The sequence below is a fragment of the Medicago truncatula genome, chromosome 3 (genome assembly GCF_003473485.1).
Source record: "Medicago truncatula cultivar Jemalong A17 chromosome 3, MtrunA17r5.0-ANR, whole genome shotgun sequence".
NCBI lineage: Eukaryota > Viridiplantae > Streptophyta > Magnoliopsida > Fabales > Fabaceae > Medicago > Medicago truncatula.
In genome coordinates, this window is record NC_053044.1 from 46,158,460 (window position 1) to 46,181,870 (window position 23,411).

At 33.8% G+C, this 23,411-nt stretch overlaps 2 protein-coding genes across 6 annotated transcripts; one reads left to right on the plus strand and one right to left on the minus strand.

Moving 5' to 3' along the window:
* Window positions 1-2,545: 2,545 nt before the first annotated feature.
* On the plus strand, window positions 2,546-10,709 carry LOC11418507 (SET and MYND domain-containing protein 4). Of its 4 annotated transcripts, XR_003010440.2 has the most exons (16): window positions 2,546-2,781; window positions 2,849-2,983; window positions 3,084-3,170; window positions 3,299-3,370; window positions 3,603-3,807; window positions 4,884-5,002; window positions 5,458-5,847; window positions 5,945-6,079; window positions 6,309-6,449; window positions 6,645-6,800; window positions 7,731-7,943; window positions 8,137-8,297; window positions 8,511-8,625; window positions 9,042-9,122; window positions 9,947-10,311; window positions 10,420-10,709. XR_003010440.2 is itself a non-coding variant. In XM_024779545.2 (15 exons), exons 1-15 carry the CDS (start codon window positions 2,653-2,655, stop codon window positions 10,142-10,144), a joined length of 2,337 nt encoding a protein of 778 aa, XP_024635313.1. In that variant the 5' UTR covers window positions 2,546-2,652; the 3' UTR covers window positions 10,145-10,709. The 4 variants fall into 4 exon arrangements, 3 of the variants coding, with proteins under 3 accessions (XP_024635313.1, XP_024635314.1, XP_039687630.1); XM_024779545.2 differs by having other exon boundaries at window positions 9,947-10,709; XM_024779546.2 differs by having other exon boundaries at window positions 2,583-2,781; window positions 2,868-2,983; window positions 9,947-10,709.
* Window positions 10,710-13,830: 3,121 nt separating this feature from the next.
* LOC11425218 (COP1-interacting protein 7) lies at window positions 13,831-20,302 on the minus strand. Of its 2 annotated transcripts, XM_024779543.2 has the most exons (10): window positions 20,180-20,302; window positions 19,938-20,050; window positions 19,417-19,524; window positions 18,353-18,538; window positions 18,146-18,257; window positions 17,893-17,927; window positions 17,655-17,807; window positions 15,031-17,513; window positions 14,426-14,497; window positions 13,831-14,293 (listed from the first exon to the last, which is right to left on the minus strand). In XM_024779543.2, exons 3-10 carry the CDS (start codon window positions 19,485-19,487, stop codon window positions 14,244-14,246), a joined length of 3,162 nt encoding a protein of 1,053 aa, XP_024635311.1. In that variant the 5' UTR covers window positions 19,488-19,524; window positions 19,938-20,050; window positions 20,180-20,302; the 3' UTR covers window positions 13,831-14,243. The 2 variants fall into 2 exon arrangements, with proteins under 2 accessions (XP_024635311.1, XP_013461466.1); XM_013606012.3 differs by lacking the exon at window positions 20,180-20,302 and having other exon boundaries at window positions 19,938-20,148.
* Between the last annotated feature and the right edge of the window lie 3,109 nt (window positions 20,303-23,411).

The following is a 23,411-nucleotide window of genomic DNA, read 5'->3' on the forward strand; positions in this document are numbered from 1 at the left end:
GGTATAATAGACATTGCATTATTTACACAGAGGTCGAATTTCGAATCCTGGATTCACCTTAAAAAATATATAATTCTAATCATTAGACAACTTAACAAAAAAAAAGTTCTTATCTCCCATGACTAATCTAAAATGATAAAAGGTTGTGTATACATCCGATGTGATGGGTCGGGAGTTCCAACATGTAAAAACTATGTTTTTCATAATTTGATGTTTGCCATTAGATTTTTAAAATAAAAAGAATATAATTGTTTTGTTTATAGGGAAGAACATAATTGTTATTTATCTTCTATTTCGTACGTTTGATAATTAAGTTTTAAATTAAGGTTAAATAAGTTTTTTCGGTCTTCATATTAATGTCAATATTGTGACTCGTTTATATTCAAGATGTGTTAAATTTTTATTATTTAGTATGTCCAAATGATATGTTCAAGAAAAGTGAAGAATGTATTAAAATTATGTCCAATAAGGTCCAAAAATGAAGGAAAAAAAAAAAAAGATCAAGTTTTTTGATGGGTTGAAACAAACAATTTTGTGAAGGTGAAAACTCCCATTTTTATTTTTATGGATCAAAATTAAAATTTAATATAGTGTGTTTGAAGACAGAAATTTTATTTAATCCTTAAAACTAAGAGACAGGATGTTATCGAGATACACAAAACTGGTCTAATGGTCTATTATATTTTGCATATTAAAAAAATAATTGTCTGTTCGAAGAATGTTTAGGATATGCTCTTGGTGTTCTGGGATATGTTAAGCTTAACATACTAGGATTCCATTCAGAGTTCTTAAAATACCACCAATTGTTCACTTGCCTGCCGTTTACTATTCAGCTCGATAAAAGACAGTGCATATAAGGACGTATGTAATTTTTATTTTGATGATATAGGGACAGCTGTAATAATCAAATGATAGAATCAACGGAAGGAATGAGAGTCCCCGTGAGCGTAGCTTAGTTGGTATAAACAATGCATAGTATATGTAAAGTTCGGGTTCAAACCTCGACCATCACAAAAACAAAAAAAAAAACACTTCACACATAAAGATTCTCTGGATGTCGGACGAATCTCGAATCGAATTTTTTGAAATTGAAGATAAAAACTCTCAACTAAGTGATTTCTTGAAAGATAGACGTATGTTTGGTTTATTTTAAAGCAAATAAAATTAATTTCATTTAAAGAAAAAGGATGGAGAAGTGCAGCACGGACTTTTTAGAGTCCTTGAAATTTTTTGTTAAGGGGTCATCCATCTTATACTACTCTTGTTTAAACATGTTAAATTGTAGAGTTTTGATAAAATCATGTACATTAATATTAGTATGGTCGCACTTTGATGTATAATAATATAAGATTAATGTTGACATATTTGATTTTTATATATAATGTATTTTATTCGAAGAATTGATTTTAACATAAAAATAGAATAATTGAAAAATATGACTTCTATACTTAAACTTGTTCATTTCACTCTTACATTAATGTATTTAAACATTTTCTTTTTAGTAAATAAATGTATTCAACATAAAACATTTTAGGTTCAACACTTTTCTTTTAAGCAACTCAAGGGTAACCTTAATATTTTTAAAAGATTTTTTTTTTATGAAAATCTTTAGAATATTATAATAATAGTTTTTGAAAAAAAATTAAAATTTTTCAACAAAATCATGGAGACACTTTGATTTTAGTTAGTGTTTATAATATAATATTTGTTGCTTGTTATTTTTTTTTAGAAATATTTGTTGCTTGTTGTTCATGTATTAGTTTTGATTTCACTTCATACCATATCAGCATGTGTTATATGTTAATGTGGCAAGTGGTCGTCATCATCATCCAATATGATATTCACCCATTATATAAGAGTGTGTTTAGATGGACGGTTTAGAAGGGAAGAGTTTATATTTTCTTTTTAAATTATGGACATTATAAAATAAATTTTAGAAAATTGAATTATCAATATGATAAATGATCATATAATACTTCAAAAACACTTAATTTATTTTTTAAAAATATTTTATATTGTTCGTAATTTAAAAACAAAAAGTGAGTCCTCCCCTCCTAAACCCTCGATCCAAAAACACCCTAAGAAAAAAATATTTGTACAACTATTTTGTTATAACTTTTGTGATAATTTTCTCTTTCAAACTTACATTGTGTTTTGACTTTTTCTATATTGTTTTAATTTTCGTGCATATACCTAATTTTGTTTGTATATATTTGGTTGTCACAAAAGTTATCCCACAAATGAATGTTCAAATAAACATATCTCGTATGAATATAATGAAGTGTATTGTGTTTGCCGCGGAAAAATGTTATTTATACATGTATTTTAGGACAACTCTTATAATTTCATTGTGTTCTTACTCGTTCTATTGTTTTAATTTTTGTGTCGATCTATGTTTTTTTTTTTTTGTATATTTTTGGTTGTTCTGTAAGATGTCCAATAATTATTGTGGCATCAATTTTTTTAATACAAAATTGACATCAAAGATAAAAAAAAAAAAAAACTAAATATTACGAAGATTAAAACGAAAAAACGATTTAAGCTCCAAATTAGCACAAACAACACTAGAGGTCGTTTGATGTTGGAAAAGGAGAAGAAAGAGAGGGAAATAAAACAAAGACAAAAGCGTTGGAAGTGGTGTAGAGGAAGAAGATGGATACTCTGAAAGGTGCGATTCCAGAGAAACTAAAACAAGCAATTAGGGATAGCACTGTAAACACTCTTCAAGACACATGTTCTTCTCTTCATCACTTCTTTCTTCATTTCGACCCTTTTCACCAGGTACTGCCTTCTCCCATTTCAACCATATCCCTAATTTCTCAATGTAATTACTCTTTTGCCATTTCAGACTGTGACTCAACTTGCAGACCCTAGTTATGCTCTTTGCGGGAAAAGCAAAGAAGCTGCGTTGAAGTATAAGCAACTTGGTAATCAATGCTTCTCTAATGCTGATTATGCAAATGCTTTAGATTATTATACCCAGGTATTAATTTTGTTTTTATTTAATAATGATAACATCCTCTCTTTACTTTATTTATTTATTTATTTATTTTTATTAACTGTTTTTGCAATTTGAGATATAGGCATTGCAAAAAGCTCCTTTTGAAGTTGGTGAAATTGAAAATAATTTCATTGCAACATTGTATATTAATCGAGCTACTGTATTGCATGTAAGTTAAATTTAATTTTTTTGATATTAGCCTTAACCACATTCATAATCACTTTTTAATTATGAAAAACAAGTCTTGATGATGTAATTTCCATTTATTCATGTTTATGTGTGTGGGCCATGCTGAAGAAAATGAATCTTTTAGTAGAATGTTTGCGAGACTGTGATCGAGCTCTTCAGATATGTCCGAGCTATTCAAAGGTGTGTTTTGCTTCAGTTACCTTTTTGTAATCATAGTTTATTTGTATTAGGTTTGTTTTCATATGCGCAATAAATGTGGGAAAGTTTATTGGGGCTGACTTCACTTACAAACTTTTCAGGTTTGTTGTGTGTATTGAAGTTTGATGTAGTTGGCTATTGTAAAGAATAACGATGCAAACTTTCTTTCTAGTTTTTATTCTTCTTTTGGATAACTTTATTATTCTGGCGGCAGGCATGGTATAGGAGAGGAAAGGCAAATATTGCATTTGGAAATAATAGAGATGCAATCTGTGACTTAAATATAGCTAAGAGTGTCGAATCATCAACAGGAGGGAAGCGACAAATAGAATGTGAGCTGAAAATTATTTTAGACCAATCCAAGAGCACAGATATAGTAGTACAGCCGCGACAGAAGGAGAACAGCTTGAGTACTACGGGTAAGAAACTTTCCTTGTTAAGCAACTAGCAAATTGGTCAAGGCTTTGTTGAGGGCACTTTTGTTATAGTAATAGCATTTGAAGTATGTTTAAAAAGTAGCATGTTGCATTTTGAATTCATCATGTTTCACTTTTGAATTCTGTGTGATTCTTTGGTCTGCTTATGTTTTCAACTTTTCTGTCCATAAGATATATGTCTACAACCATTTCTTAATCATGCCAAAAACCAGAAATGTACTTCAATCCTGGAAACAGTATGTTGATTTAAGATACATGTGGAGATGAGCCTACAGCAATAGTAGGTAAATAGGGTTGCCGAGAAAAGACTGAAATATTTATATCGGCTTAGAGCTTGAGGTGCCTATTCAGTCTTGGATACCTTTAGTTCCCCAGAATTAAGCATGAGAAAATAGATTCAAACGCAAAATACTAGAAGATGAATGAAACTAAGGTTCAATGATCAACTCCAAGAAACTCAGCCAAAAAACCCTTTTCCTTATAGAATTAAATTATGCACCTTATGGACTAGGGAGAACAACTCACTGTTTTGGAGCAGAAATAGACTTATACTTCCCCTTGAAAGCCCCCTGCCTTTATTTAAACATGTGGCTTACTTTCTCTTTACAATTGATTTTCCATCCCTAAAAAGCCTTCAAAAAGTCACTTGTATACATCAAGAGGACCTTACGTTATTCTTCTCATTCCTGGAATGAAATGTGTGCAAGCGTTTGAGATTGTATGCTAGATGAGTTAGGTGTTTCTTGAACTAACCTTTCTCTCAGAACTTTACCTCAGTACTAATTTACATCAAATGCTTCATTTTAATCCCATATTAAGAAACTAATATGCTAGAAAACTTCAATCGAAGGTTTCTAATATGTAAAGCTGTTCAGAAACAATCAGTGCCTCGTTGGTCACATTTTGTTTGCCCTGACCACTATTCAATGCTCTTTTACATATGGTGTAATCCGTATGCATTCTATACTATGGTCTAGTCCTTGCATTTATTTATGAAAGATCCATTTATTTTTCCTCTCTTTTTGAGATAATAAGATGGTACAGTGCGTTTGTGGCAGGTGAGATGCCTCAAATAAAGCTGCAAAGTGTCTCCGTACCTGATAAAGGAAGAGGCATGGTGCCGCCATCTGATGTTTCACCAGGTTCGTTGGTTCATGCTGAAGAACCATATGCTATGGTAAGAAACAACTATTTTCTTTTTAATATCGAGTTTATTTTATCATACACGTGCACATACAGAATGCTTTTAGATAAATGGAAAGTAGAAATGTGTGTTTTACAATCTCGCAAGTTTAGGGAAATAAGTGCTTCAATTGAAAGCACAGGAGGTTCTATTGCAAATGATCTGTTATTCAGCATTTTTTTATTGCCTGGTTTTCTTTTCAGAGAACTGGAGACTCCTGACCTCCCTTGGAACTGTACTTAACAGTTCAGATCTCAAACTTGTAAACCCAATTAATTCAAAGCAAATTCATACTTGTCATCTATAATAACTACAAGAGTTTGCTTATATTGGCGATTCTGTAAGCAAATAGGAACATGATTTTAATTTGTCCATATTTTATAAGCATTAATCCACAGTCTCCTTGAGATGAATGGGTTTGTTTAACTTGATACTGTTTTTCTTTTCAGGTAATATTAAAGCAATGTCGTGAAACTCATTGCCATTATTGCTTGAACGACCTACCTGCTGATAGAGTTCCTTGTATATCGTGTTCAATACCATTGTATTGCTCCCACCAATGCCAAATAAAGGCAGGTGGGCAAATGTTCATGATATCCACAGAAGATAATTACATTCTTAAAAACTTACCCAACGATCTTGCTGAATATGCTGCCGAAGTGATTCAATACAATGATTGTGAGCAAAAGATTGGTAATGTTACTGAACATAAACATGAATGTCAAGGAGTACATTGGCCTGCTGTACTGCCTTCTGACATAGTTTTGGCTGGCAGACTTCTAGCGAAGTTTTTGTCAAAGAACTCATCTGGAGATATCACAAGTTTTGTGGAAAAGTTGGTATGTTTTAATTGCTTGCATTTCTGTTAGCTGATTGCATCATTGTTATCTGATTATAGGTATCTCGATGCTTACAGCTTTTATTCTTACTGTGCAGGAGCTTTCTCATTGTTACGAACATATGCCATTTGAAAGTAAATTAGATTCACATATATACGCCATTGTATTGTTATATTGTCTTAAACATTCTTATGGAGCTATGCTTGCCATCAATGGAATCTCTATATTACAGGTTGTTTTGGCACTCTTTTTTTTCCTTTTTTTTTTTTGGGTATGGATGTGTCTATTTGTACAATAACATAACAATCATATCATAATAGAACCATCATAAACCTTGTGTAGCAGAATATTTTTTTCAATATGATAGGGCAAGTATTTGTTGTTGAAGATATCAATTTATTTTGATATAATCATTAGAATAATAAATCATAACCAAGTTTCATCTTGTTTTGTCAATACAGGTGGTCATACTTATTTCTCAGATTAAAGTGAATTGTATGACTGTTGTTCGTTTAAAATCAATAGACGCTCATGGACTGTCAGATCAGTCTGGAGGATTTCCATTTCATTCCAGTGTACATTTAACTAGTAATGTGGAACAGGTACATGTTTCGCTGCACATATATTTATCAATTGGTTGCATATTTTCTTTCTTCATACATTTATTAGCCTGTTCTATATTTATGCATTTTGCACTGCAAGTCCTACTATGATAATTTAGACATTATTGGTGATGGCAATTTTTTTGTGGGTGATATCCTTCGTGATTCTGAGCCATATTCCATTATATCTCCTAGGTCAGAGTGGGCAAAGCTATTTATAAAGTTGGCAGTTTATTCAACCATTCTTGCCAACCAAATGTTCATGCATATTTTCTTTCGCGCACACTCTATTTACGAACAACACAAGCCGTAGCAGCTGGGTGTCAGCTGGAATTGTCTTACGGTCCACAGGTAACTTATTTTTGAAGATTAACACCTGTAATTATTATTAGTAGTTAGTTTTTTGGTTTGAGATTTCAGTTTTGAATTATGTCTATACATTTTTCTTGATATTGAAAGCCAGTAATCAAGCATCCCTAAAGCTTGATCTGTTAAAGAATAGTTTTATTTTTATCTCAAGCATGCCTTGCACAGATGCGCTTTGTGCTTGAAGCATATATAAAATAGTGACCTGGCAAAATTTCTGTTGAAATATTGATTTCATAATTAGCACATTTGGGGTTGCATGGTTCATATTCTTGACAACATGGCTGAAAAGGCTCTCTTGTCTTGTCAAGAAACCAATTTCAAAAGCTTAAGAGTGAAAAGAAGGATCATGAGTGAGTTTTCCTATGGCTAATAATGGCATTGAGGGGTATTTTAGCTACGATAGGCAAACATGAGGCTCAAAATAATATAGTAGTAGGTTGATACAGCGTGCGTTATGATATAAAGCACATAAAATTATCTTATACCAAGAGTTAGGTCAGGTATTGTTGTTACTACTGGTACAAGCCCAAGCCCACTGATAGAAGATTGCTGCGACTACTGATCTTCCCATAGAGAAAATGTAGTCTTCCCCCACATAAAATTAGAGGAAAGGACAAAAGAAATTATATGCCTTTGAAATGAATCACACTTCTATACATGAGTAGCATTGACCCCAATCTTGGCATACGACCATTTTGAAGCAATTGTAACAAATTTTTGTTGAGCTTTTAGGAAGTTATAGGAATTGTATTTCCACGACATATGGTTTCCGATCATTTCCACTCAACATAAAAAAAATAAAAAATCAAAACATGGGAAAAAAATTTGTTTCGTCAGACTTTCAACAATCAAGTCTGCTGTATAAACACCTTGTTCAATGGTTCAATATACAGATAAAATTCTGTTTTGCAGGTTGGGTTGTGGGATTGTAAAGATCGCCAAAGTTTTCTAAAAGATGAATACGCATTTCATTGTCAATGTACTGGTTGTTCAGAAGTCAATCTATCTGACATCGTCCTCAATGCTTTTCATTGTGTGAACCCAAATTGTTCTGGCGCAGTGTTGGAAAGCAGAGTACTTGAATGTGAAAAGCAGAAAATTAAACACCTAGCTGTTGCTGATAAAGTAAGCCACTTTGAGGGACATTTATCAATACTTAATTACTACTTTTTTTCTACATTATGAATGTATGTAGAGTTGAGTGACTTGGCATTTCTGTGCTGTCACATATGTTGCTTAGCATTTAGGAGTTGGGAGCTTGGATATATGGTCCTATGTTTGAACTATTTTCTCCCTTTAAAACACTTCGTTTTTTCAGGTTATCAAGAACGATGACATCTATGAAGTTTGTCTTCATGCATTTAACCAAAATGACGCTTCTATTCATATTCAACCCGGATTCTGTTTGAAATGCAGTTCTTACCGTGATCTGGAGTCTTCACGTGCAACAGTTGATAAAGCCTTAATATGCATAAAAAGGTACACACTGTTCAATTTGGACCCTAATAACAGCTTCTGAACTACAGCTTTTCCCTCACCTTTGAAAATTATTCAGAACTACTATTGAATAGTTTCCAATTGGAGGCTAGCTAGATAAATACACCAGTTATCAATCCTGCATGAGCTGATAGTAAATATTAGATGGCTGCTTAATTTTTCAACAGTTTACAGACTGAAATATGGAAATGACAGGCTGCAGGATGCAATACTGTCAAAAGAAATTTCAAATACTTCCATTTCAGACGCTTTGAGATCTCTTCATTTGCTTAGATCAAATTTGCATGCATGCAATAAGGTTATTGCAGAGGTGAGTTCAAGCCTTCACAAAAGTTCTCCATCCTAAGTACAGTTTTCATATGTTTGTTGGACTATTTATATTGGAAAAAAATTACACTAGTAGTTGTCCTATTAATTGTGAATTAGGACTAATAATTACATAGTCAAATAAAATAAAAATAAAGAGAATAAAGTAAAATCATGGAGAATCAAATCAGATATATTATGATTCTCCTACAATATCAAACTTGGCATGCATAATAGTATGACAAGATTCATGAAATGTTTGGCGTAGTTTTTTGTTTTGTTCTGCAAAAGCATTCTTCTGAAGCTTGGTTAAAAGATTTATTTAACTCAGAATATGCTAATCCAAACACACAGTCAGAGATAGGATGAGTGAATATGACGGTTTAACTTTCATTTTCTTGTCATGGTCTGCTGTTGCAGGCAGAAGACAACCTTGCCCAAGCTTTTTGTTTAGTGGGAGAATTACAATTATCGGCGGATCATTGTAAAGCATCTATTCAGGTAATTTTCTTTTTAACAAGCCTGCTATCTTAGTTTGGCTGGTTTCTGCAAAAGCAAAAAAAAAAAAAAAAAAAAAAAAAAAAAACGGGGGAGTAGAAGTTTGGTTATTGGCATATTTTTAGCTACTAGTATCTCTTTCTGAATAGCTAGGACTTGACAGTTTCCAAGTAACTTTTCGGCAGTGGAAATATAAATAATCTTGGTGGAACTCACAAAATTGCCCTACCTGTAGCGTAACACTGGAAATCGTGGTGCATTTACAATGGATGCCTTGCTATGAGAATTAACGTGATAACCAAGTGCATGTAGCCATATGGAGAGGGAAATGACCTATGGTGCCGCTGAGAAGTGCAATGAGAATTAACGTGATAACCAAGTGCACGTAGCCATATGGAGAGGGAAATAAAAAAATGGCGAGTTGCTGCATTTGGGATAGAGGGGAAGCGTGATCTAGTATGCTCCACAGGTTTATGTGTTCATTAGGAGGAGCTATTATATATGTCCTGGGCAGAATTTGAGTGACCTGTGGTGCCGTTGAGAAATGAGAGGTCTTTTAATGCACATAGCCATACAGGTCGTGAGCATTTATCATAGGAATGTTTTTAGCTTGGGCTGTGTGATTTGTTGAGATTGACGATTGCAATTACAGATTAGTTGTTATTGAATTAAGTCTTGTAGAGCCATGGATGCACCCATAAGCAAGCTTTTGTTTGTTGTATTGTGTTTTGTTTGAGTGAATGCATTTCCCATATGGTCATGTCATCAATCTAATCAGACTTTCCAAGAATGATGGTTAAAGTAATTCATTCTTTTTTCCGTTGCAGATTTTGGAGAAGATATATGATCCTGATGATATCGTTATTGCTTATGAACTTGTGAAGCTTTCATCCGTCCAACTTTCCTTGGGTGACAATAGTGCTGTCAACAGCATTGGTCGAATAGGTGCTATTTTCTCACGTTATTATGGACTTCATGCAGACTTGGTCTTTCCTTATCTTCAGTACCTTAGGAGAGAAATTTAGAAATTTCAGTGAAATCTCTCCAATCAAATGCTTTTCCAGCAAAGTGGGCTATAAAGTGATAGAAAAATCATCAATCACAGTTTAAATGATAGGTCATTTGGTGTGAAAGATCTACAATGGTCAAACCTCAAGAAAAATTACTCGATGCTCATCCAAGCTGCTCAACAGTCAGTGCTTCTTTCTCATAAATAAGATACATTCTTTGAATTGATATATTCAGGTGTGTTTTCGATTTGCTCTCTCTTACAGAGATGTGTATTTTGTTGACGATGTAGTTAAAGGGGAGAAGATATATTTGAGAGATTGTCTCAAGATCAGTCTGGATGGAATTTGAGGCTTTGCTGTAGTCAGAAGGGGGTACCGATATTTACATGTCACACACTTGGTTCTCGAGGAAAATTGATAATTGTTGCAAGTTATTATATTGTTATAACACTTACTACGTTCCTACCAGGACATCTTTTCTTTTATAGCGTAGTCTCGTGAATATGGGAAGCATTATGCCAAAGAGAACCAAACAGAGCATAACGGGTAATTTCATCGGTCCATCTTGGACCAAAACTTATAAAGGTCCAACCTAAACGCCATCGAGTTGGTATTTTATGAGTTCGTATATGGTAAATTTAGATGAACCACACCTAACAAGAAGAACCCATCCGATTCAAAAAGGGTTAAGAATTCAAAGCAGTCATCTAAAATTAACTGTCAAGAGATATGAAATATCCTAATCTTTATTATTGTCGTAAGATATAATAAAGATAAAAGAAAAATTGGTTATTACAAAGTGATACTTAATTCAAGAGAAAGAAAAATTCAAGATAAGATTTGTCAAAAAAAAAAAAAAAAAAAAAAAAATCAAGATAAGAGAATGTATCTGAAGTGAATGTAACTCGTTTATTACAAAGCGACTACAAAAAGAGTCATCATTATTCCAATAGCGTTGCATGCAATGCCTTCTGTGTTTGCTCTGTTTTTTCCCCACACTACACTGTACAGTCCTACAATAACATGAACCCACCTACAATATCATATACTACTCTTTTTTATTGGTAACTTTGTACAATAACTAGAGCAAAAAATAAAATAAAATAAAATCTAATTTGAGAATTAACAAACACAAATAAAGACAAAACTAGATAGATGTTTCGAAATTTATTAATTAATCAGTAGATAGAATTACCTTCCAAGGTAAGAGAATTATAGAGGAGAAGATTGTAATAATCAGAAAGAAACACAGATCCTTTCTTCTCTATAACCCATGTCATTAAGTAAAGTGCGACCCCTGTGGCTATAAATTCCCTACCAGCACAAATTGAGAGGATTACACAATAGGCTATAGCGAGGAAGGTGACGTTCCAACCCAATTTCCAGTGCTGAATGTCCCTTTCTATGGCGAAGGCAACAGCTAAAGACTGAATTGAGCTTAATAAACATTGGAGAGTCGTAAAGATTAACTTTGAAGGGTGGTCCTTTATTACAAAAGCCTGTAGCACCAACCATAGGGCGTAAAACGTGGCGGAGATCCTAGAAGGTGATGATTGATGATGACTTAAAAGTTTTAATTGAGGACCTTTATAAAAGGCAAGGGTACCAGCTTAGCAATCCCAGCCCCCGTCTTTATTTTCAAACTTTCAATCCTGAAATACCATATTCTTACATAAATTAAAGTTGGTTTTAAGAAGAGAATGGAAATGAAATTTTTCTTGATGCAGTTTGTTGATGTATCTATCATTTCCCCTTGTATCAAGAAAATTTCATAAAAACCATAAAAGAATTTCAATCCCAACCATTACTAGCGCTTATTCCTTGCACAGACCGTCCAAATTCCTTTCCTTTCTCGGTTCTCCAAAATCTTCTGTCATCAATGTCTCTCATTTGATGTCTATAAGTGTGTCTAAATATTGACTTTTTATCTTGTTAAAACAAAGGGTAATGTTAACTATCTTAGGGCATATGTTAAACATCATTTAAGAATTTATTGAAACAAATTAATATTAAATATTTTGATCAATAAATTAACACTAATTTCCGATACATAATTTTTATTAGTGGAATTTTTAATATGTGCTCTAAAGGTGCTCTAAAGGCACAAATTAACATTTCTCTAACTTTCGGTTTTCCAATGAGAAGAGGTTGTATCCATATGATGTTACTTGCGAATTTTTGGTATGTTTTTTTATTTTAAATTGATGTACCAATGAAAATTGTACATATGTCCAATAAGTTTTTTACTAAAATCAATTTTTTTTTGCAGGGGCTTGAGTATCTTGGGTTTTGTGAGTTGACATTGAACAAACAGACTACTTCATTGATTATGGTTGATGATTGCGACAACAAATGGGATTGTATTTTAATTTTTGCATCACTTTCATACAAGCACTTTAAAATTGGAGGACAGTGGAAGCGTACATGACTTAAGTCAAGCTCGGTATGACACATGTGTGGTTGGGTATAACACATGCGTAACTTAAGTCGCGTGAGGGATATTTTCGTCAGTTTGTATAGGAGTGAGCAATTTTAGATGAGAGGAGCAATTTTCCAATAGTAATGGCTGTGGGGAATTGAATGGAGAAAAAAAAAATTAGTCTAGCATAAGTAGGTTTGAGCAATTTTCATCTTATAGAGATGAATTAAGTCTAAAATCTAGTCCATTTATTTGGGAGCATTACTTTTCCCACTCTATGTTTTTCCTCGCGCGCCCTATTTTTTTTTTCCAAAATTACCCTAAGAACATTCCAGGTTATATAATACGGAATGCTGCTAACCCTTCAATACCAACATCAGGCCTTGATGCTAGAGTTGCTGCTATTGTGATGCGAACTGTGAGAAACACAGGGGGAATTGTTGTGTGCACAATTCACCAACCAAGCATTGATATTTTTTAAGCTTTTGATGAGGCAAGTTAATTTGAAATTTGAAATCTTTACAATTCATGACTCATGATTCTAATGCTTTGAAGTGAGTATTGAAACTTTACTTTTCTCATTCATCACTAGAGTTCTGGATATGTCAGCTTCATACTTTGAGCATTGTTATGTAGAGAAATAAATACTCCAACACCAGGTTCCAAGGATTTATTCTTCCGAACAAAATATTCCCAACCATTTTTTATGCAATTCAAAGCTTGTTTCTGAAGAAAAAAAAAAAAAAAAAAGTATTGGTCATACTAGAGAAATCCTCCATATAATCACATTCCGAATTATAAAATCCGAATTGTTTTAACGCATTTCGGATTATGTAATCCGGAAACATCATTTTTCACCCTATTTGTTGATTTTCAATGGGATGATTTACATATTTCGGATTATATAATCCGGAATGTGTAAAAACATCCGAATTATGTAATCCGAATCTATCCATTGAAAATTGAAATCGACAAAATAGGAATGAGACTTCCACTTCGATTATTACCAATAATCAATCTTCTAGTGGAGCAAGAGCTAGGTCGGAAGCTAGTTGCAGGGCACGTGAGAAGACAGTAGGGTGGGAAAAATAACACTCTTTATTTGGTCCAAATAGACCAGTTAAGTCAATTTTTGGTTGATCCAACTGTATTTATAGCTGAAATTGATAATTCTCCCTAAACTTAGAGTATATCTCCTAAAACTTTTTGTTTTACAAGGTCGGGAAGTCTCTTCGGGAGCCCCCTAATAAGGGTCACAAGAAAAAGCTATACAACAATAATATACAGGAGACTAACTACATTTTTCTTATAAGCAATTACTAACTACATTGGTTATCTGCAACGGTATTATGGAGGGACGCAACCATACGACCAATTGGTCGTTGACAACATTAGAAAAGGAATCCAGCGATAGGAAAATTTTCTAGGAGCCAAGGCAGGACCATATGAATTATAATTTTAGAGCAAATAAATAGAATAGCTCGACACAATTTAATGAATTTACAACATTCCACCCAACCCAACTACGTTTCAGAACTATCACCAATCCTCTGGAATTATTTCTGATCTAGCAATTGTTGATGCAAGACATGCAGGAGGAAAAGGGAGAACTCCATATACTAATCCTGAAATGGACATGTTCCTGAGATGATGGCATAGCAAAAAAAATTCCCATGCCATTAATAAATCTTTGAATCAGGGCTTGGTACCCCTAAAAGCTGAAAGTGAAAAGAATGACCTTGATCCTGGAACATGAACATTAGAATAAATTATTGAGGATCATCACCACTCGGAAAAAAAAAAAAAAGGTGCAATTCCATGGCATAAAGATCACTAAAATCATTTTTACAACTCTTAGTCATGGAGTGGAGACTGACCTCTTGTGGCTGTGCCAGCCCCTGAATCACGGCTGCCTTGCATCTTGTGGGAACCCTTTCCATCATCTCTTGCTGCATAACAGATGTTTATAAATGATGAGAATATTGACACGAGGAAGGAAGGTATCTCAATCTGAAAAGCACAACTTATTTTTAGATCAGCTAAGCTGAACATGAAAGACAGCACAAAGAAACTAGCAGCATGAAATTAGGGCACTATCCTTTTTACTTTAATTTCAGTCTAGAGTTCCCGGTAGCAAGGATGCTATAATTAACAAATTTTAGAAGTTTAACCAAGATATGTCTGAAATAACTAAATCACAGAAACTTCTGGCTAAAATTGAGTACTAAATAAGTAGAGCATCGCTTGTTTAACTAAGTTGCAAATGTATGAGGTTATGCTGGCAAGAGTTTCAGCACAAGACATTAAGGCACATGTTAGGGGAAGATTTGTAATTACCAGAAATGTGACAACATTGAGGACATCAAAACTTATTGCATTGTCATTGGGTTTAAATGAGGAGCAAGAAAGTAAATTAAAACAGAAAGGCAAAAATAAGAGGACAAAACCTAACGGGAAATCTACTAGATAATTTTACTAGTACCTAAATAGTCATATCCATCATGTACTGAACTTTTTGGTTGTCCATAGCTTTTCGCATTGAGTGCAGCCTTTCTCAGTAGATTGTCAGCATTCCTTTTATTAGAATTTTTAAACTCCTCAGCATCATCTTCTCCTTCAGAAAAAACAGATGGACTAGACCAACCTGTTGAACCTGTATCACCTTTGCTCTTCCGAGCAAATTTCAGAAGTCTTTTCAGACCTTTGGGTGCGTCTTTTTGGTATAGCATGGTAGGAGGGTTCTCAGCATTTCCCCACTCACAAATGTCAGGTTCACTAATTTCTTCTTGAAGCATCTGTGATAGAGAATGACGAACACGAGGACTAGTTGATCCAGCTGGTGCAGCATTGGCCAGAGATGCAGGTTGAAAATGAAATGTGCTATCCTCACATGGCTTTGGCTGCTCCAGATCCTCTTCTGTCTCTACCCAGGCTGAAGGTGATATGGTTGATTCTTCTTCATTCCTTACATTCAAAGAAGATTCTTCTGTATATGCCAAGACATCACTAGGATCCGGGTCTAAGTTTTCCGTCTCACCACATAGCAAATGGTTATCTATCTGATTCTGAGTGTCAGATTCTGTAGCGGCATTATGATGACTAGGTGTCATAGTGTCCCCGTCTGAATGCCGACTGGCCGAGTCAGAAGCATTAACAATCAACTCATTTTCTGGATCTTCAATACGATCTTCACCATCTCTGTGAGATTTGTCCTGCTTAGGAGGAGTTTTTTTCTTGTTAGGATCAACAGTACCATGCCCCATTCGAGAACCCTTCCTTAGAAATGGTTTTGACTCCAATGGAACTACACTGCTTTTCTTGGTCCCCTTGTTACCTATGGTAGTCCTTGAAGGAATGGTTTCTCCAGAATCTGATGTCACTTTTGATTTTATTGCATTGCTCTTGCTTGGGACACCTGTTTGCCGCTTCACATTCGTGCTTTTGAGATTCCTGGCATTACTGGTCTGAATTTCTTTCTCATTTCTGCTTCGCTGCTGAGATTTTTCCTTCTGTGGGCTTGGTTGGGGAACAGATGCTGTTGACACTGGCTTCCGACTCATGGGGGTGCTGCTAGCAGATGAAGTCCCAACACGGCCTTTAGCAGGGGATGTCCCAGAAGTCTTGGGTGAAGGTGTTGCTGACCATGACTTACGAGTAGCAGGCATTGATGATGATCTAGCAGACGCTTTTTTCGCAACAGTGGGTTTAGGGGTTTCCTTTGGGGAATTTGCAGGCTGAGGTGAATTTCTAAGAGGTTTTTGAAGTAACTTGGGAGAACTTTTTTTACTTGCACTCAAATTTTTGGACATTTCAGCCTTCCTCTTATCAACTAATTGCTGCATTCCATGAATTTCCTTTTCTACTCGCTTTCCAACCTTTTCTGCTCGGAGTTTCGCATCCCTTTTCTCCTTATAATGATCATATGACTGCCCTCTCTGCTCAGATGAGATGTTCTGTTTTTTACTGGGCTGGGACTTTCCAAATATAACAGGCTTACTTTCAACCATTTTTTTAAGAATCTGGTTGAACTCTGCTTGCTTTCTTTGATTCCATTCTGCTGAGGCTGCTAACTTTTTGATAGTTTCCTCTCTTGCTTTTGGACTGGTTTCTTCTTGATTATCTACAGTATAAGAATCTATGTTTTTCTGTTTTTCTGGTGTGGCATCGCAGTCAGGGATCTCATTGTTATTGTGACTTTCAGAAATAAAATCAGACACCATTTCTACTTCAGAATTCTTTGGAATCTCATCATGTATCGCATCATTTGAAGTCACCGGAACAGGATCTTCAGGACCGTGTTCTGGCTGGCCTTGAGCAGACGTTTCCCCCATACCTGAACTCCATCTTCTCAAGACAGATTTATTTGTACTAAGAGACACATCTGTTAATGACTTCCTCTTTTGAATATCTTTGGATTGGTCTTGCTGTTGTTTGCTTTCAAAAAGACTGATGGCATCTTGCACAGTTATCCTCCTCACATCAATTTCTGTCTTCTTATAAGGTTGTTCTGATACTTCCCCTTCACAACCATTTTCAGCGGCATCTCTATAAGATCTAGCAGGGAAAAAATTGAGACTCTTAATAGTTAATGCAGCAGCTCTGCGGGGCCCAGCTTTTCCTATTTGTACTCTTCGCATTGGGGATGCTGACCTTCTGGGTGTTACAGATCTTACTAGGGAGCGACTTCTCTCAGCAGATGTTTGGTCCTCTTCACTTGAGTCTGAAGATTCCTCACTTCCTGTTGAACTGTATCTCTCAACTTGAGCAACTTTAGCTGGTGAAACACCGTACTTAACTGGTGCATCTGAAGTTGAAGGTTTGGACATCTGCAGGTCTTTAAATGCCCTGCTTGCATCATCGCTCAACACATTAGTTACATCACATGTGGGCATGGTAGTTTCATTGTTCAGGGGACCACCATCCTGGCTCTTTTGGTTCAGTTCTATAAACTTGCACAAAGAATACCTGAGAACATAAACAGAGTGAAGGAAAAGATGCTTTACAACAGAGCCATGATCTTAGTGCAAGATAAAATCATATAGGCACAATTTTGTATTTGCAGTCACACATTCTGAGAGAATGTTAATGAATTTGTCTGAAACTTACTCTAAATTAGTAGCACCAAAATGTTGGGAGAATTTCACTAAATAAGCCATATCTTTAGGGGAGCATTTAGCATCTGCAGCCTTGTTAAATGTTTCAGCTAACTTGTTGCTCAAAGCTGTGAGTCTTAGATCCATTGCTCGTAACAATTCATTCCTGGCAACATATTTTCAGAAAACTTAATAGTAGATGCAACCAATATACATCTGATAAATCTAATATCATAGTCATAAGAACATACTTTGAAGCATCGGATGATACAGTGCTAACTTCAGGCTGTTCATATGCAATAAGTTGTTAGTTGAATATGATGTAATGTAATAAAGAAAAACACCAGATAATTGAAATTGAAGAAGTTGATTGATCTATTGGTAGTAGTGTGAATGATTTAGCAAAATAAACCAACACTATCCTGACAGTCCTGATTTCAAAAGACAACTAATAAAAAGCTAAACACGTCTCGTTTTGATTTATTAAAAGAAAGACTATATAACCTTTCCGTATAAAGAAACATGGAATTTTTTCGAATCCTCCAACTGAGACATCTCATCCATGATAGTATTGATGACATTTATTGAATCAGGTGAACTAACAACATGCAGGAACCTGAGAGTCAAAATAATATCAGAGCTAGTAAAATTTTCCAACAAGTAAAATGCAACTAAATAAAAATAAACAATAAACCAGCATTTGATGTAAACCTTTTTACAGTTTCTTTTGAGAACCATTCAGCAGCATGCAGATCTTTTGGTAATTTAAGATCAAAGTTTGCATCAAATCCTTTAGCATGCAAATCATTTATTCCAGGTAAATGTGGCAATAGGTGTTCCAAATGCCCAGTTGCCACTTTCTCAGATTGATTCCCCTTGCAGACATATGCCTCATACCTATGCAACCACCATGGCGGGAAATGTGTAAAGATAGAGTATTAACAGATTAAATGTAATAAAATTAACATTCATGGCAGATTGAATGTGAGTTATTCAATGCAGAATTGAATCTGCTGAAGGAAGAACTAACTTGCAAAGGTACTACAAATTATAATTGCTCTAGTAGAGTACATAAGTACAGTAGTTGAGAGTCTAAGACATATTATAAGTAAAATTTTGCTAATAAGTGATAAAGCCATGTTTTGTCAAAGAACAACTTCAAATTTATACAATTAAGATGTCTCTGAAATTATTATATTTATTGAAAGATATTTTCATCTTTAATTATGCAAATTTCTTTCAAAATCAATGAAAAATGGTAAAAACCCATTAGAATGATGATGGTGTTGGAGCTCGAGGTGGAATAAAATTGGAAATTTACCACTAAAATTCAAATTAGAATTCTGATTCTTTTGTTCCTCCATTCTTTTTTTTCCTTCTCAAATCTTTATATAGTCAAGCTATATAATACACACAATCACTCCAAAAGATTTCTTCCTCACGATATAAAATAAAATCAACTACAATGAGGAAAAAATCCTTAAAACAAATTTATTAAAAAAACAAAAACTAAGACAGGTTCATGTGACAAATTCTATTTCTAATCAGCGTTGTTAGAAAGCGGTTACAGCAGGATAGCGCTACACCATAGCGAAATATGAACAAATTGCTATTGACCTGCGATAAGCTATTTAATATAAAATGCTGCCATATAGCATAGTGGCATTTGAATGAGTTGCTATTTTCAGCAATTGACAACACTGTTTGTAATTGGAAACCTCATAGGAGGCTCTATTCTAAGTCAAAATATTACCATTGCATTTGCGGATACTGACCTGTTTTGATTTGGAAAAATGTTAATCGAAGCATAATCCAAAGACGCATCACCTTCAATTGCATCCCCCATTTAGAAAGTTTCAAATGAAAAACAAATGAAGTTGAACCTGAAAGTAAAATAGTATTTAGAGAAACTACATGAAAAATGGCACTTCAAATTCGCTCAATTAAGTGAAAACCAATCAGCATCATCAAATCCATCCAAATATGCAACTAGATCATATTCCATCATCCATAAATATAAAATACAAATACAAATACAAATAAAGAAACCTAAAACATACACATAATCAACAAGTAATATTAATAATAACGAGACGAAGAAAGAAAAAAGAATAATAGTACAAAATGAGTTGATTGAAGTCAGATCTAGCAAGTGTGAATGAAAAAAGAAAAGAACGAAGGGGAAAGATAGTAGTGTGAATAGCATTGAAGAGGAGAAAGAAGAAAATCATGTTCGATTGTTGAAAACGAGGGAAGAGAAGAGAAGAGAAATGAAGTAAAGGAAGTCGGTGAGTACCTCTTGTTGTTGAGATCTGAAAAGGAGTTTTGGGGATTATTTCAGAGAGAGTGAGATGAAGGTGTTGGTTGCTTGGTGTAGCAGCAGCAGCAGCAGCATCCAGCAATTTGAATCTGTGAAAGAGAAGAAAGAACGAAAAAGTGGGTTATCAATGTGGTCCGGTCCGGTCCGGTCCGCTCGCTGATGTATGTGTAATGTAACTAAGTTCAAATCAAATCATCAACTATAGTTACTTTACTTACTAACTTCACCACTACCACCACCCCTCACCGCATAGCATAACCATCCAATCGAATCATCCTTCATTAATATCTTCTCTACCCCCACGCGTACGTGCTACTCACGCTCCCCCCCACCACTACTTCTTTAATCCTTCTTCCTTCTCTCACTTTTTTCTTTATTTTTTTCACCTTCTTTTTTTTATTCATTAAAGAAATGATATTTGTACAACCATTTTATTAACAACTTTCTCTCTCATATTCACATGATGTTATTATATTCTCTTTTCTTTTTTCTCTCTTCATTGTTTTTGACCAATCAAAAGAGAGAAACAAAGTTGTCACCAAAATTGTCATTAAATGAATGTACATATATCATTGCTGTTAAAATTATATGGATTTGATGGACCTTATATTGATTTTAACATACGAAGCATGAACATATTTAGAATTAGGCATGTCACATTGTTTCACTTGCATCATTGTCGACATTCGTATGACACATGTCACACAAATGTATTAAATAAGTAGTATTTTTCTTCACTTCGACGCTCTATTGAGTGTTGTTCGTATCACAATATATAATACTTATATGAGATGTGGCAGATAACTTAGACAAATATCTAAAAAAAAATCTCTGCTTCCACACACAATAGATTTAAGAGTTAAAACGTGTGAGAAATGTTGAACAACGAGGGATTATAAACATTAAAGTTGATTCCAACGCATTTAAAATTTTCAATAGTAGATGTATTTTGTTATAGAACTTTATTTAATGAAATAAATGTTAGATGTATATGTATGTATTTTGATCTTTAGTTTATATCTTTTATAATTAAATCAATGTATAAATAGATAGCGGTGCAGGTATCCTATGTTTTTTACATCAGCAATATCGACGTGTTCGTGTCACTGTTATGTTAGGTGTCCATGTCGAAGCATATGCACCAATAAAAAAAATAATGTGTTGAAAAGTGTTTGATAATCTACTAACGCCCTTTTTACCAACACTTTCTTTCAAATTGAATACTGCCATCCGTTCTTTATGAAGATAGTATTGCCATCACTGTGTTGTTAGTAGAGTGATTTAAGTATGTGGGTATTATTCTAAAAAAAAAGAAAGTATGTGGGTATTGCTATTATTATTGTATTAATTTGAATAGGTAGGGAGGCAAATCAAGGTTGACAGAGATTGGATTCAGAAAATCGAAATAAACGACAATTTCTCACCGCGCCCAAATGCGTAACACGCGTGGATTTGGGGTTTCTAGATCCACACCTAATATAAACAATATTTTTGAAAACACTAATATAAACATGTTCCTCCTTTTTTCAAAAAAAAAAAAAAAAAAAACCTAATATAAACATGTTCCACCTCGTCAATTTACTAGTTTTCTAATCTACAAATTTATAATCTCCTTCTTCAACAAGCCAGTCCTAGTTTTCTCTCTTTTATCTTCCAGTTTCTTCAAGGGTGGTTTTGAGTTATTCTTGACCTGAAATCACTCATCTTCGTATTTTTCTCTCTATTTCAATTTAAATAAGTGATTTTCATGTAGATCTAGGTTTTTATGTGAGTTCATCATCTAAGTGTGGTGGTTTGTTGTTCGTCGTCTTGTGCGGCGTTGTTTGATTTTCCGTCTTCGTGCGGTGTTCATTTGATTCATATTGAAAGATCGATTATTCAATCAAAGATTCGGAGGTCAACGTTGCAGATTCGGAGGTCGTGAATATTCCGGTCACTTTAATTTTATCATATATTTTTGTAGGCATTATGTCGTTATATGCCATTAACTTGAATACTGTAAGTTTGTTCGTAGATTCATCTTTAAATTTATTTCAAACCATAACGGTAATTTACGATGCATGCCCCGCAATCTCTACAAAACTATGTACAAAGAGTAAGACAAGGCCCTTCCCTATAAATTTCGCCTATCATTTTTTTTTTTTTTGAGATAAAATTTCGCCTATCATTAAAAGGCGTAAATCTCACTATATGTTTTTTGTCTCCTTGTTGTATAGTACGCGCTTGATGAACAAGACAAACACCAAAGTTTCCCATGTTCATTTATTTTGGTTACTCTATTATACTATAGAATACAAATATTAAAAAGTTGTTCTTAAATTTAATTATGATTACCAATAACGTGATTAGATTGCCTTTTGTAGTGCTACTTGAATCTATTTGTTAACCTTCGGTGCAGGGGAAGAGGTTCTAGCAATTTGAAATTCGGACAGAGATATATAATATTTAATCAATATTATTTCATATAGGAATTAAACTTAAATTCTTTTAAATGATTTGTCATTTGATTGAACTTATACTTTAACTCTATCAGAAAATGTTTATTCGAATCAAAATTATTGATCATTTTGTAATTTTATTAACACCTGTACTTTTATTTTGATGAAATTAAACCAATATTTTAGATGAGATCAAAGTAACATAAACATATTTAATAAAGTTATGATAAACCACAATCATTTTACAAAAGCCATATTTATGTGCATGTTATGTATCACGGTGAGTTTACCATAATTTTTACAAATCTATCAAGATATAAAACATGCACACTCTTAAGATTTTTGTCGATTATGGTGGTATTTTATTTTCAAAATTACAATTTAAGCAATAAAATGATTACTGTTGTAGCCAAAAATCATCATATTTAGGGTCAAAATCTAAGTTGAAAGCAAAATTGCAACTAATTTAATACTTGACGATCAAAAATTTTGATTTTAAAATGAGAGAACTATTTTCATGAGTGTTATAAAATAGATCTAAAAAACATTTAAGCAAATAAAACATTGTGAAAGTCGTATTGCTTAGATTGTTTTTTTCACACAGGAGTATTTAGATGGATAGTATAAGCCTAAATTTAACAAGTGATTTTGACTTTAAACCTAACCCGAAAAATGCAATAATATTAAAACTCTTTTTTTCTTCATTAATATAGTAGATATTACCTTCCACATGTGACTCAGTTTAATGAGACATTTGTCGTTTATGTGCTCTCGATTTTGAAGGGCATCCAAGCAATTACATTACCGTTGGAGTAGCTCATTTTTTTCTTTTTTTCTTTTTATGTTAATAGAGTAGCTCATTTATTTGTACCAAAAAAAAAAAAAAAGTAGCGCATTTCTTTTATGATGGAAGAAATAGTAAAACAATAAAAGAAAGAGAATATAAGTATCCTATAAGCAAACAAAGAAATAATTTGAGGTGGACAGACACTCCAAACCAAATGTTCATTTC

Bases quoted from the DNA above. Each gene is read 5' to 3' on its own strand.
- LOC11418507 (XM_024779545.2), top strand. From the start codon at position 2,653: ATGGATACTCTGAAAGGTGCGATTCCAGAGAAACTAAAACAAGCAATT. The intron at 3,371-3,602 runs GTGTGTTTTGCT...TTCTGGCGGCAG, and splicing joins TATGTCCGAGCTATTCAAAG to GCATGGTATAGGAGAGGAAA. The intron at 6,450-6,644 runs GTACATGTTTCG...TATATCTCCTAG, and splicing joins TAACTAGTAATGTGGAACAG to GTCAGAGTGGGCAAAGCTAT.
- LOC11425218 (XM_024779543.2), bottom strand. From the start codon at position 19,487: ATGGGGGATGCAATTGAAGGTGATGCGTCTTTGGATTATGCTTCGATT. The intron at 18,539-19,416 runs GTCAGTATCCGC...GTGGTTGCATAG, and splicing joins ATTTTTCCAAATCAAAACAG to GTATGAGGCATATGTCTGCA. The intron at 18,258-18,352 runs GTTTACATCAAA...TTTGACTCTCAG, and splicing joins TCAAAAGAAACTGTAAAAAG to GTTCCTGCATGTTGTTAGTT.